General features: G+C 43.9%; 1 protein-coding gene across 3 annotated transcripts in view; it reads left to right on the top strand.

Moving 5' to 3' along the window:
- Positions 1-14,971, top strand: part of Gat (GABA transporter) — a 552,429-nt gene that overhangs the window by 351,760 nt on the left and 185,698 nt on the right. For 2 of the 3 annotated variants that reach the window (XM_070541350.1, XM_065432204.1), the window contains exon 3: positions 8,720-8,966. In XM_070541350.1, coding sequence (XP_070397451.1) covers positions 8,743-8,966 — 224 coding nt within the window. In that variant the 5' untranslated portion in view covers positions 8,720-8,742. Of the gene's footprint in view, positions 1-367; positions 423-8,719; positions 8,967-14,971 lie in introns of those variants that run through there. The other variant, XM_065432206.1, reaches the window with a different exon arrangement.

Here is a 14,971-nt window from a genome sequence, read left to right as displayed (position 1 = left end):
TTCCGGCATTACCTGTGGGATTTCGAGTTCCTCTAGACTATTGTCTCTTCCATTATCGTCGTGGGGGCCACTGGTACTGTATAAATCTCTGCGTACATACTCTTCGACAAACCGCTATCACGCCGGCATGTGCCTCTGAAGATGCGCGACTGGGTCCTGTTCGCACGAGGCTATTTGAGTCCGATACAAGCTCCCCCTGGCTCGGCGCACTTTCGTCAACGGACTGCGGTCTATCAACACCGTTTTTCGCCACTTCACCTCTGCTGGATGCTCCGCCACTTCTGGACGCCGCAGATTTTTCCGTCTGGCAACGTGGGACTAAGTCAGCTGAGCGGGCAGTACAAAAGTGCGCGCATTCCAACGCCGCCCTGGGCCACGGCACTGGCACTGCGATCCTGCGCTCACCGCTGATGTTTGTACAGGTTAGCTACTATGACGCTTATTCCTATCGTGACGATGATGTCTGTCTTTTAGCAGTGTCGTGGCCACCCCATGTTTTGAAAAGTGTTCGCGCTTGTGCATCGTATCTGTTGTGCCTGCTTGTTCTGGATGGTGATGTCGAGCTAAACCCTGGACCCATGAGCAAGGCTCAAGAGGAAAAGCTAGACCTTGTGGCTGGCTCTATCTTGCGTGTTGAAGCTAGTAATTCTGCGCTGCAAGAATCTGTGAACAAGGTGCTTCATATGCACGTTGAGTTAAAGAATGATTTAGAAAAGCTGACAAAGCGTGTCCTTGACCTAGAGCAGAAAGTTGCAGCGGCCCCATGTGCACAGTCCATCACGAGTAGTGACAACGGTCTCGTAGGCGTACAGGAAAAAATTGACGACCTCGAAAATCGCTCTAGGCGGTCTAACGTTCTCTTTTATGGATTAACAGATTCGGCGAGGTCTGAAACTTGGGAAGAGTCAGAACGACTCGTAAGTAATTTCTATACCGAAAAAACTTGGGCTTACTGTGACGTCGATTTCGAGAGCACATCGTGTGGGCCGCTTTTCGTCTGAGAAGAAGCGGCCTATCATAGCCAAATTTTTCAATGAGAAGGAAGTTGAATTGGTTCTGAGCCGCGGCCATAAGTTGAAGAACACTAACTTCAGCATCTCGCGAGATTACTCGGAAGCAGTTCGCGAAAAGCGACGGAAACTTCTCCAGTTCTCGAGAACTATGATGAAAGACGGAGATCGAGTGCGTCTGGTTTTCAACAAACTGCACTTAAACAATGAAGTTTACGAGTGGAACACCAATGAAGGCCAGGCTGTTCTTGTTTCTCGGCGCAGGGATCAATGATGTTCCTCCTCCTTTGTTTCATTACGCTCAGTTTCATCTACTGGATCACCCGTAAAATTGCACTCTAGCACTGATAACAAATTTCTCTTTTTATACACCAACGCTAGAAGTGTTATCGCTAATGGTATTGCACTCTCATCGCTCATCGATTCATTCCAGGCTTCTTTAGTGTTACTTACCGAGACCTGGCTTAACAACACCATACACGATAACAACATCTTTACGAGTGAATCCACTTTCAAATTTTTTCGATGTGATAGGCAACAGCGTAGAGGGGGCGGTGTGCTCATCGCGATAAAGGAAGAATTTATCGCCGCACCCATCATTATCGATTCTTTTCTGGAATGTATTTGGATTTCCCTGAAGGGTGCTGCATTTGGTGTGATAATTGGCGTTTTTTATCGTCCACCCGACATGTCTGGCGCGTTTTCCGAAGAGTATCATCGAGTGTTGAGTGAGGTGTGCGCGCATTTTCCGAGGTCGGTGATTATCATATTTGGCGATTTCAATTTTCCTAATATAGATTGGTCGACGCTCTCCGTATCGGCCACGGATGCGGCCGCACATACTTTTCTCAGCACTTGTCTTGACTTTTCATTAACCCAACTTATTAGTCAACCAACACGATCCACTGAAACTTCTGCTGATATACTAGACTTAATTTTAACTAATAATCCGGATATATTATCCGACATAACTCAGGAAGCAGGCATCGCTGACCATGATGTCATAACTGGATGCATTAACTTTTGCGTGAGCAAAAGAATAATTACCAAAAAGAAAATAAGGTGTTACGGTAAAGCCAATTTCGACGCAATTAACAATGAATTAACCACATTTTCAGGTGAATTTCTGCATGATTTTCATTCCCGTTCCATTGAACAGAACTGGGTCCTGTTTAAGGCCACCCTCAGTTCACTCATTGACACCTACATTCGGGTGTTATCCATTTCCTACAAAAGCAGTTCTTCATGGTTTACTAACAAGCTTCGGCGGCTTAATAACAAAAAGAAAAGACTTTACAGGCAGGCTAAGCTGACTGGTGTAGCGAGTGCTCATGATAAACACAAAGCATGTGAAAAGGCTTATAAGGCATTACTAAAATCCACTCGAAAAAACTTTTTTTCTCATGATTTACCATCCATGCTAAAAACTAATACTCGTCACTTTTGGCGTGTGGTGAACCCTGCAATTCGCACTGACATCATTCTTACTGACTCTTTTGGTGTTCCCATCACCGATTCAGAGTGCGCTCAACTTCTTAATGATATGTTTGTAACAATTTTCACTCATGAAAACATTAACTCATTGCCAACTTTAAAGACATTAGTGGGAATCACAATGCATGAGGTAGACATCAGTGAGGCTGGTATTTTATCTCTACTAACCAATCTTAAAATGTCATCTAGTGCCGACCATCTAGGTTTCAACAATAAAATTTTAAAGAATACATCGCATAGTATTTGTCCTCTGTTAACAGCTCTATTTTCCCAGTCACTATCAACTGGTGGTATTCCTAATGACTGGCGCAGTGCTAAAATAATACCCATTTTCAAATCAGGTGATCGTGCTTCTCCCCTTAATTATCGTCCCATCTCCTTAACCAGCACTATTTGTAAATTACTCGAACATATCATAAACAGTCAAGTAATCAACTTCCTTGAAGATCATAACATTATTTTTAAGCATCAGCACGGTTTTCGCAAGGGCTACTCATGTGACACACAACTTGCCGGATTTATTAACGACATACACGCACTAATAGACGCCGGGTTCCAAGTTGACGCAATATTTTTAGATTTTTCTAAGGCATTTGACCGTGTTCCACACCATAGGTTGGTACTTGAACTTTCACAGCTTAACATTCACCCTGCTATAATTGCATGGATCACCGATTTTCTCTCATCTAGAATTCAGTTTACATCAGTTAACAATTCCAACTCATGTTATGCTGATGTTACGTCTGGAGTTCCACAAGGCAGCGTACTTGGTCCTTTACTCTTTCTAATTTATAATAATGATTTACCCAGTTGCGTTTCATCTAAAATCAGACTATTTGCAGACGATTGTGTAGTTTACCGGTGTGTAACAAGTAACACCGATAGCCACTTACTACAAACTGACCTGGACGCAATAAGGGCATGGTGTTCTAATTGGTTAATGTCATTAAATATTTCCAAAACTAAACTCATGTCTTTCACCAATAGGCCACGAATTCTAACCACCTACTCCCTTGATAACAACCCTGTGGAACTCGCAACTACTTACAAGTACCTTGGCATCAATCTTCAATCAAACTTATCATGGAATAATCATATTAACCTTACCCTTGCCTCTTCAAATCGTACTCTCGGACTTATTAAACATAACTTAAAAGAAGCCCCAATGCATGTTAAAAACTAGCATACACAACATTAATCCGTCCTAAACTAGAATACGCGTCTGCCATCTGGGATCCCGAACAAACGTATATCATAAGTAACATCGAAGCCTTGCAAAACCGTGATGCGCGATTTATATTTTCAGATAATTCACGTTACACCAGCGTCACTGTGTTAAAGAATAAAGTCGTGTGGGTGTGGTTTATAAAATTCGCCTTAGCTGTGACCAGTACAGGCATAAGATTGTACAGGCATAAGAATGAAGATACGCGTCTTATGGTAGAGGCATGGCATATCTATAATGGTGGAAGTGAGTGCGTGAGTTAGCCTTCGATTACTTTACATAAGGAAGAGATTAAGTACCTTAACAGTTATCTCTCACGTAGGCTGGCACGTGTACCCGATTGACACGTGGTGTTACCATCCCTGAGCATGCGCAGATAAGTTTTGTGTCTTCTTTCTTTTTTCGCCTCAGTGCCCCCTTCAGTTGATAGTCGGCGTTCGTGTTGTCCACTTCTCTACTCTTGTGTCCTGTCTGCATGCCTCACTTCTATTTTGCATAATGAATCCCAGATATGTCAAATCCTTATAAATTCGCCTAATAAGGCCCTGTCTTCGGAAGCAGATATATATGTTGAAGACTAGGGAACACCTTTGGCAGCACTTTGACCACAGCACTAAGCAGCATCTCCTATTTAACCAGGTTTTAACAGGAGTCCTCAGAAAACATGCCACTCGACATGTCGCGTGGCGCTTTTTTGTAGTTCGCGGAATTTCTTTCAAGCTTGTGAAAAAGTTTTAAGTAACACATATTGGCACCAGAAAGCTGGATCGCAAATTTTCCAGAGGTGTCTACGATTGTCTCATTGACATTTCGGTACAGAAATAATACTTAAGTTTATTATATAATAATATCGCCATATGTATTTAGTCAAAATGCAAGAAATAAGCGGACTTGCTCCAAGCGACGGCAAAGCATAGTTTCGCTCTGGCCAGCTATGGGGCCAAGGGCATATTTTTAAGATTTTCGCGTAAATTACACGGGGCACATAATTTACGTACCACTAATGAAGGAATAAAATTGATTCTGAATCTCAATGGCTAGTTTTTCAAAATCGATATTTTGCGAAAACAAACGTCGCGTTATCTGTTGTGTATCAACCAATTTTGAAGTGTGTAGCTTCATTAAGGTGTTCGAAGTGTTCCGGAATGTCATATAAGATTTTAGCTCGCTGTCCTGACAATGTTAGAGCTAACACCAAAATCAGGTTTAGCTAATATGCGGGTCGGGAGAAGGGGTGCGGGCACGCTATTGCGAATTAATGTGCGAACTTAAACGGGTAAGGATCAATTACAGCCTTTGAAAAATTAGCCTTTCTGTAGATCCCGACAGCGTATACGACCATTTTACGCTATTTGTGCCAATGGAGAGACAGAGAGATAATGTTTAATGGCAGAAAGGTGGAGAGGTCGGCCTGAGTGAAGTGCCTCTAGCCTGCTACTCCACGATGGGGAAGGTGTTTGGGGAATAACAGAAGTGGGATGAGAAGAGGAAAGAGGGTGGTGGTACGCCATATACGATGAGGGCTGCACATTATACTGTATCTGTGCATTGTGTACGTGCACACTTCGCACCACAGCAGTCATCTTAGTGAGCAGAGTTAGAAGTTACTGCAATGTAGCAACGAGACTGTATAGCGTTCATAATTTTAAACGCTGTTAGCGCCACTGGCGTACTTAAAGCGGACAGTAGCAGCTGTAGGGCGGCGATTATTTGTCGCAGCATGGTTTTGATAACAAAGTCCGATGGAGCCATCTGATTGCACTGTCCTTTCTCGCGCTGACAGTCTAAGACCCGTGTGCGCTGCCGCAAGCGTGGCCATACATTCGATTTCGGGCTTTCGCAGCTGGCTTGAAGCAATGGTTTAGATAGATTTATCGATACCAATTCAACTACCTTCTCCTGGACCTGCGGAATTGTAGTCAGGGAGCTCTCGTTTGGACCTACAGCTTGCCCACACCGATGACGCGTTGGTCTCCTCCGCTGTTGCACTGACGCTGCCGCCTCCTTGTGGGACATACTAGTCTTGCTCATTTTGTTCAGTACTTTTTTCTCCGTTTTATTTAGGACACTCCTTGGAATTGGCCTCGTGGGGTCCGTCGCAATTCGAGCACTTCATTTCTTTTACTGTGCACGAAGATACGTCATGGCTGCCAGCACAGCGGAGGCATGTCGTATGGCCTGTGCATACAGCGCTGACATGGCCTAGCTTAAGGCACTTGTGGCATTGCAGTGGCCGGGGCGCATAAGGAGGCACCAGGTGCCTCACGTAGCCCACCTTGACATGATCAGGTAGCGTCTCTCCCTCGAAAAGAAGCTTGACGCTCGTCGATCGACCGAAGCGGAGAAAATCGATGACCTTCACTGTTGAAGACAGAAGCCTTCGTAGCTCTTCGGCACTGATGTAAATCACGACATCGGAAATAACACCTGCCCTGGTGCGACCACAGTGCACTATGAACGACCGGACTTCTATGCGTCCTAGCATGCGCACGTTTTTCAATTCTTCTAGCGCGACCTGCGTCGTTACTTCCACTGTAACTACGTTTTTCTTGGTATTAAAACGCATTTCGTTAATTTCTTTCGGAGCCACATTACCAAGCTAAGTGTTAAGAATCTCTCTGTGTACAGAATTTACATTCGTAGGCACATCGAGTGGCACGAAAGCGATCCTGTAAGTCGGAGTAGGCGGTCCGTTGGGGCCCTGCTCACTCACGTCGTTGGTTGTCTCGAGGTATTTTCTCTTCGTTCACCTGCCATCCGCGACGGTGTAGCCATTGTCGGAGTCCATTGGCTCGCTGTTGGAGGAACAGGAACCGGACCATACCTACGTTGCAAGCTTTACACTTTATCCATGCGAGACGCAGTGAGAAGAGGCGTGCTCCACGCTGGTGTGCCGTCTGTGATCGCCTCGTGTGGCTTCGCGTCCAAAACGCAAAATTAAGCTTCCACTATGACAACACTATCGCAGCAAGGCAAGAAGCGACGCTTGCTCAGATCACTTTGTCTTCCGTGCAAATGTAACTTTGTGCCATCGGAACGAGGGAAATTTACAATAAAGGAAATTTATAATTTGCGATAACAAGCGGCCCGTTATGGGGTACGTGCAGCATAAATTGAAAGTGTTTAGGTGAATTAGGACCTACGCAATAACTTTCGCATTACCGCGCTCTACAGCCTATCAGACTAAATGTTACGAGTGACGCAAAATGTACTACGCAGTCATGGTATAACTACACCTGCCGCCAAAATCAAACTTGACAGAAGAAAGGCGGACCACTGTAGTGAATATGCCTCTGCACTGAAATAACTTTGTTTGGAAACCAGCTTTTGCCAAGCATTTCCAAACAAGGTGTTTGGAAGTATCATGTGGCCATAATTATCTACCTGTCCCAATCACCAAAGAAACATCCGCATTATACAATACTTATATGCAGTAGACATGGGAATCATCAATGTGTCGCCTACATTTAACGTTTCTTTCTAAATTACGAATGTCCAAACAATTATTGCACTCTTTCTTTTCGGAATTTTGGTGCGTTGTAGAAGATTCGCCTTGTGTCCTCGGTTAACTTAACGAGGCACATTGTTTATGATCGGTGATAGCAAGGGCTGGATGACAGGTTATGTGTGGTTCAATGTATGTGGGTTGATTGCTTCTTTTTCTGTAAATTATGCATGCGGGTACTACAGAGCGCCGTGCGTGTATCTTACGAGCACGCGGAATTTACGCTGCTTGCTTGACAGAACCACAAATGCGACGAGATGAAATTTACAAAAAATGGAGTTAAAGTCTAGTCTTCTAGTGTGCAAGTGGTTTTTCTACTGGCGTTTTCCTATTTTGTTAATTCAATTATTTCAATGCAGAAAAGAAAGCCACTGCAAATGGTGTCACATGTCACATAAGACATTGAGCAGCCTATGTTCGTGCACTGCGCACATGTTAAATAGACAACAACAGACGTACAACAGATAAACCCCTCATTTACCAGAAACACTGGACTTTCAGTGTTATAAGAGAAAATAAGTAAAATTGAACGGCATGAGCGCAGGCTTCTCTTGTTACCATATGCATGATGACTAGAGGAGCAGGCAGAAATCGATATCTTGCAGGGAACAGCATTGACAATGTGGAATGTGGCATAAGGCAGAAAATGAATTGACTCTTCGTTATTGAATCTTCACCTTTGACTTCCTGCATTCAACTGCTTAGCAACTCACCAGCAGGTTTTTGGCTATATAGATTTAAAGTTTCAGGAGTCAAATGGCGGAATGCTGCAACGTTATCTGACAAGACAACACAATTTTGTTGGCGTAAGATACCCTACGCAATTAAGCAAAACCACAATTATGACAAAGGGCATTTTAAGTTGTTTTCAGTGCGTATATTGCGGCACCCCAAGTGAAGCCGTCAGTTTGTCTATTTAGTAAATGTCGTGATTATTGGGGGAAATGTTTTCAAAACCTCTCCCGATACTTGCGCCACATACCGCTCATATTTCACCCAAAGTTTCTAAATTTATCTTATGTACTTGACATAAAACTGCGCCTTGTGGCAAAGCTATTCACACGTATGACAATTCATGCTACGCGCATAACTTCAGCTAAATAAACGTGCCTGTGCTATTAGAGGACATTAATTTCCTGCATTCTTTCCCCGAAGGGTTACACATAACTCTCGTACTAAATGCCTAAAGGCATTCTGCTTTTACCAATAGTTTGTCATTTAGAGCAGCGTCTTAAACATTTATTCCACTAGTATGTCTTAATATTCAGATGGTCCAGCCAAGGTATCTCAATAAGGCGACCGACTCGTTAAGACTTGTTTACGTTACTGAGCCTTCGTTACAAAGTAACGTGTCATCCCTATCACATCGTTAAACGCGGTGGCGAAGCAAACCGAAAGCATGCATGCTTGACCTATATTAGATGCAGCCTATACTGGCTAATCACCGAGCAAAAACCGGTTTTGACCAGTTCTTGCTGCGTGCAGGAGTGGGTTACGCAGCGGCGGTGATGTCCTTCTGGCTGAACTCGTACTACATCGTGGTGTTGGCCTGGTCCCTGTACTACATCTACTCGGCCTTGTCGTCGGACGTCCCCTGGCGCTCGTGCGACAACTGGTGGAACACGCAAAACTGCCGCTCCGAGTACGAGCCATTTAACTGCTCGGTGCAGCGGCCCGGTGGCGCCTGTCCCGATCCCAGGTTCATCAGGAGCCCCGTCAAAGAATACTGGGAGTGAGTGCTACAGCCGCTAAGTAGAGCTGCTGTGTCTTCTTTTTTTTTTTTTGCAAACCCTGCTGCAGTATCCACTTCGTGCAATCGGGGACGATGTGACGAGGTCGTCGCAACCGAGTGATAAGGATAGCGGCAGCACAATATCTCAAAAGAATATATACGATAACATTGGAAGAAACCAAATCACTTTCCTATTATTTTTTTCGCCATCATGGCGAGTGAAGAGCAGGGGTAGGTTAATTTCTACAGACGTTCTGTGCGTGGCGCAGTGGAAACAAAGTATCATTTGTACATATGAATGCGCAGAGGGAGAAAAAGGTAGCTGCTGATCTATCTCGTTATATTTGAGGTCAACATTTTCATTTCGTGGTGTTCACTGACACTTGGTTTACTGAATAAGGTTTTGATGCGGGCCGTTTACAGCATACGTGTGCGCGTCAGTCACAATCACATAAAAAAGAAACACAAGCGACGGCGCCAGGAACAGCTTAGGAGGAAGGCGAGCGAAAAGACAGCGCGCTGGAGCCAAGCCTACATCTTCCACGTACAGTGCTTTCCCTTTGAACTATCGCATAGGCTATACTACTGCCCAAGTATTTGCGTAAATGTACAAGGTTAACTGTGGGAGTGTAGCCAGCGCCTTCCATGGCAATGGTTGTGGATGTGAAGCACGCATTCAATCAAAGCATAACAAAGTAAGTACGTGGAACGTTCTGGATAACGCAGGTACAGCACGTCGAATATTTGCTAAAGAATTAACAGCGTCGCCTTGAACACGAAAAGAGCGTACGCTCAAGAGGAGTCTAGGTGTATCGATGTGCAGAAGGAGCATGAGAACTCGTAGTTGGAAGCATAACATTGTACGACCAAGTTAGCGGTGATAGAAATAGCGAAAGAAGTGTGAACACAGGACGGAAAAAAGGATCTCTCTCTAGTTAAAAGCTTAGCAAAATAGCAAAAATACAAAACAAAATTTGCCACGCGCATTGCTTTCTGCTAGTGACCGCTTTCACGGAGTAACCTCTATTGGCAGACTCTGAAGTGTGACGTGGTTGGTATACCCGACATTCCACGGACATTGCCGTCAAATCTACCGGCCGACAGCCGTGTCCCGTCCAACTATGTACTCTAAGCGAACACTCTTATATGCGTTTATGGCTGCACCACTGATTACTCTGTATTGTGACGCGTGCATAGAAAGGAGAGCCTTCTCGAAATGAGTATTATATTGCGAAAGCAATACTGCTTGCACTTTCGGCCCCTCGCTGGTCGTGGCGCCTCCTTACACAGCAGCGCGTCACGTGACCGTATGACGTCACGCCAGACCGAGCTCGCGGCATCGATGGTGGAGGCAAAGCCTTCCGCGCCGATGCTGCGGCGCTACCGAGAGAGGGCGCTAGCTGGCGTGACGTCACGCCAGACCGAGAGACGGGGCCCCAGCTCGCGGCATCGATGGTGGAGGCGAAGCCTTGCGCGCCGCTGCTGCGGCGCTACCGAGAAAGGGCGCTCGCAGGTGGGACGTCACGCTAGGAGGATAAATGGGGCTACAGCTCGGCTCCTCGCAGTGGTCGGTGCGCTGTCTTGCGCTATGTCGGATGATGTACAGCCATAAGTTTAACAAAGGGCAACCATGTCCACACCATCAGCCGAGCCAAGGCGCAGCCAAGGGTATTGCTTTCGCAATCTTCCAGGCTTAACCAAGCTAAGTCTTCAGCCAATTTTTCTTATAACGGCAGCAAAAATGCGTTGGGGACACGACCAAGCGAAACGAAACAGACAGGACCAAGCGCTGAACTATCAACTCACAGTTTATTACAAATTTGAAAGAATAACTACAAAATATCTGTCTTGGCGTCCATCCTCCCACTATACCGGTACTGATCACATCTTTCAGGAATACTTATTTCACAATTATAAAAGTTGATACACGGAACGGGAATGCAAAATTCCTCATTTCTCGTTATGTGGACAGTCTCGATGATTTTACACACTTTTTGATCCATGTACCTTATCATGACATGAGTTGTTTCAAAGGAAGGTTCACAACAACATTAAAGACAATGCGATGAGAGTTCGGATGAAAGCGTGCCCTTCAAATTGTTGTATTGACATGGACCAAAATAGAAAAATCACTGCCGAAAATTATAATTTTTTCCATTGATTTCGTTTCTCACCACCGCTATGACTTGACGATTTTTAAAGCAATATGTGTCCACATGAACTTTTCCTATCTCAAGAACATGGCAAAAGTGCGTTTCGTTTTCCTTGAAATAGGCACGCAGGGATGGCGCCATTGTTCCTTCCGCAACCCCTTTTTGCCCCTTTTTTTGTTCTTCTTAGACTTCGAAGCATAAAACAAGCCATATTTCATGCTGTGTCATTTTCAGGCTGACAAACAATCAACCAACGTCACATATTTCTTGCAGTCACTCATAGTGCAATAAGTTGAGAGCTGCTTACTAACTTTTCTTTATGTTACGCATTGAACTGATGCATTAGGCTCAAGAAAGAAGTAACTTAAAATTATTTACAAAGTTATGATCTCTATGTATATTTTGCTAGACAAGACACAGGCTAGATTATGACGTTCTTTTGTTTTTTAGTCAATTACATATGAAAACGTTGACTGTTTACCATAAATAATTCAACGTACTGTAGACGGTTAAGTCAACATGCGCATGCATGTAGTGCAGCCTTGAATAACTGCTTAGCATACCCTTTTAAAGTACAACATTCATTTCTGATCACAATAAATGCTAATGTTTGCCTTTACCTCCTTGCGAAGAAGCTTATCTGATTCTTTGTAGAAAAGTGGCCTTCGGAAAGAGGAGCCCACGCTTTTTTCAGCTGTGTTGTTCCTGTAAATGGATGACTGTTGACAAAGCTTCTGTGCTCAGGGTATTGTCGCGTAGTAGTGACAGTGAAGAAAGCACAACTGTGAGTGACGAAACTCGAGTTTTATTGGGCCAACCCGTGCACTCAAAAACAGCCTACAATCGAGAGTGGCCCATAGTCGGTGATCGTCGAAAATTTGATCGGCCGGTCAAGCGTGGGGCTTTTTTACATGAGCCATCGAACGTTCCAGATTAATCGTTGGTGCCCGCGTGTCTTCGGGAAAGTCCTACACCATTCGCGTCGCGCATACATGCAATCAGATTACGCAAGGTTTGGTGACAACACACAGCGCATGGAACCATCGATATCATTCCCGAAACTTCCGATACAGGCCGGCGGGTCAAGCGCTGAGCAATGAGATCTGTTAGAGAGTGAAAAGCACTCACCTGGAAAAGATAACAAGTCCACGTGACAATATGGTTCCGCCATTTATGAAAGTGGCACAGGCACATTGACATCCTTGAGACTCTTGCTACTCTCACGTTTTGTGATTTTTCTTTAATGCAATGTACTGTGGTGGCTCAAAATGTCTTCTCGGTTGCCCATTAACGCATCGACAGCATCATTTCATGCTGTTTTGGTGGGATTTTTGTTTAGATGGTGAGGATGGTCTCTTTCATCAGAAGATTTTTTCGACTCCGTTCTCCAGCTTTTTGAAAATAGAGTCGTAATGTCTACCAAGGAAATAGCCGCCTATTGCACTTACTTGCAGCACAGTGGGAAATTCTAGTACAATGGCTGAAGCTACTACATTAATTGGCTGCCGTCTCAGCCTAGAACAAAATTTCGCACGTTGGCCAACTATAGACCTCACCGATTCTCTCCTCTCGAGATCTGTGACCTTCAAGAGCTGTTTGAACACTTTGTGGTAGACGAGCAACTTCATATGAAAATTTGGAGTTGGTGTTGTAGTCGTGGAAACTTTCCATTGGATCGCCTAGCAAGTAGGCGCGTGTAGAAGTGACAAATATTCTAAGTCAAACGTGCAAACTAATTCACTTAAATTAAACTAAAGAGATATTACCTGACAATGTGAAGAAAAGTGGGGCAAGTGGCCTTTTCATGAACATGACGCCACTAAATTTAAGAAAGTAGGGCTTTTTACAGTTTATACAGCAGATATGACACCACAGTGGCTTTTGCCGAATATAACACATAACACATATAACACGTGGTCTTCAATGTGCAGCCTCGTGTTTGTACTTCTACAAAGCTTAAGAAAGGCACCGACTGTAGTAAGTAGAATTTCATTTTTCTAAATATCTCGGAAACACACCCAAACTGGTTTCCTGTCGGGTATTCAAGGCGTTTAATGCACTTGATATGAAACTTATGGAAGACGTGAGCCTAGCAGGCACTTCGGTGTGTATTCCTAATAATGTTTTATTACACTGCTTAGCATAAACAGTTTTTTCATTTAGTCATGGCAGCGAAACGACTTTCAGCCCTTATTCCTTCCTTGCAATGTTTTGGATTTGTACACGAGTTAAAAAAGACTGCGTAGTTAAAAAAGAATTGCGGTACCAAATGAAAGGCAGAGAACCTGGAAAAGAAAGCTCAAGTGGAACTCGTGTGATTACATAAGCCACATTGAACCTCGTTTCTTCTAGTGGAAGCTCTTCCACTAAGTCTTTGAAGATGCGGCCATCTTATTCCGTGTTGTCTTCCAAGAAAACCTGTAGCAAAAAGATGTGAAACAAGGCATTATTCACAGTGCTCTCTAACATCTGCTTGCAAGCAGTACAAGTACTCTCCGACATCCCTATAATGTAATAGACTGCCTGATGCCATATTGAAGCACATACTACTCCAGGCTTCTGTAGATCACAAACTACTGTTACAGGTAGATGAGTGGCTTGTTACTGATGGGAACCTAATGTCACGCGGTCACATAGAAAGCATGAGAATAGCTGGCTGCATCTGATGCCTTTCACTTGTTCCTTGCTCCCTTAGGGCTAACAATTTATTTCGAGGACATTTTTTTTATCAAAATGAATGGATGCTGTTAGGTGTCTTGCGCTTAGCTTTTCATACATGTTAGTGCTGAAAAGTTAAAGTTTCATAAACTTCACTGCACGATCCTTCATTACAGGAGCATTTACGAGATCAGTTCCTCAAACATGACCAGCCGAGAAAAATCTTTGGCGGAGGTTAGCTTCAGTGCTATATTGATATGTTAGACAAAGAAAATGCTCAAGCTTCGTACAGGGCATGTATTATACGCAAAAAATATCCATTTCCTAACTTGACAATTCATATCTTGCATGGCAGACATTATTGGTACCCACATTCACAGCTATGTATACATATGAAGCCTTTATTTTTATTGCAACCGCTACAGCAAATGGCGAATACGAAGAAACACACAGGATGAGCACTTTATTTACAGGAATCGCTTCCTTGAAAGCTAACGAAAACTGTACTCCTAGGTTTCCCATGTCATAACAGAAGAGTACACTGAGAAAGAATGACAAAGAAAAAAGAGTTACCAGATCACAGGAATCAGCTACAAATAAAGCCTTAAATGCAGACATCATTGGGATATGCTACTTACAAATCAATAGTGCAACAATGCGCTCATGCTTAGCCCTATTCCAACCCGGTTGCTGCACGTCGTAAGAGTGACAGATTTCTGGCCGATGCATTCACTGCCTCCTTTCTAATTGTGGTACACGTCTCCCAGCTTACGTGCTGACACATATCGTGCTGCAAAAGCACATCAGCATCATTAAAAAGCAGCGCGCAACCACAACTCTTGCAATGCAAGGCCAAGTCGAGGGAGGGAGTGCATGCTGCAGTCATACATCTCTGATACTCTCATGAAGTGAAATACCCGTGTTCGAAAAGGTTCAGCATGCGCGTAGTTTTGCACGATCAGTTTGGAAGTAGCGTGTCACGATGTTGTCTGTAATAAGGTTCTTATTTTTAGCTTATTCCTGTTATCCATTTCGGCTTTTTCCTTTTTATTCTTTCTAAGTATGCTCTTTTTCTCATAACATGATGTGCGAAAGAAGGAAGTAAGGTTTTTAGTTTTCAGGGAAACGAATCCTGTGAATAAAATGTTGCTAAAATTTAGCCGTGTTCCTGTGGGGTTCTTTTTCTGCTTTCAT

This window comes from Dermacentor albipictus, chromosome 6 (genome assembly GCF_038994185.2).
Source record: "Dermacentor albipictus isolate Rhodes 1998 colony chromosome 6, USDA_Dalb.pri_finalv2, whole genome shotgun sequence".
Taxonomy (NCBI): domain Eukaryota; kingdom Metazoa; phylum Arthropoda; class Arachnida; order Ixodida; family Ixodidae; genus Dermacentor; species Dermacentor albipictus.
This window is presented reverse-complemented; position numbering and strand designations above follow the sequence as displayed.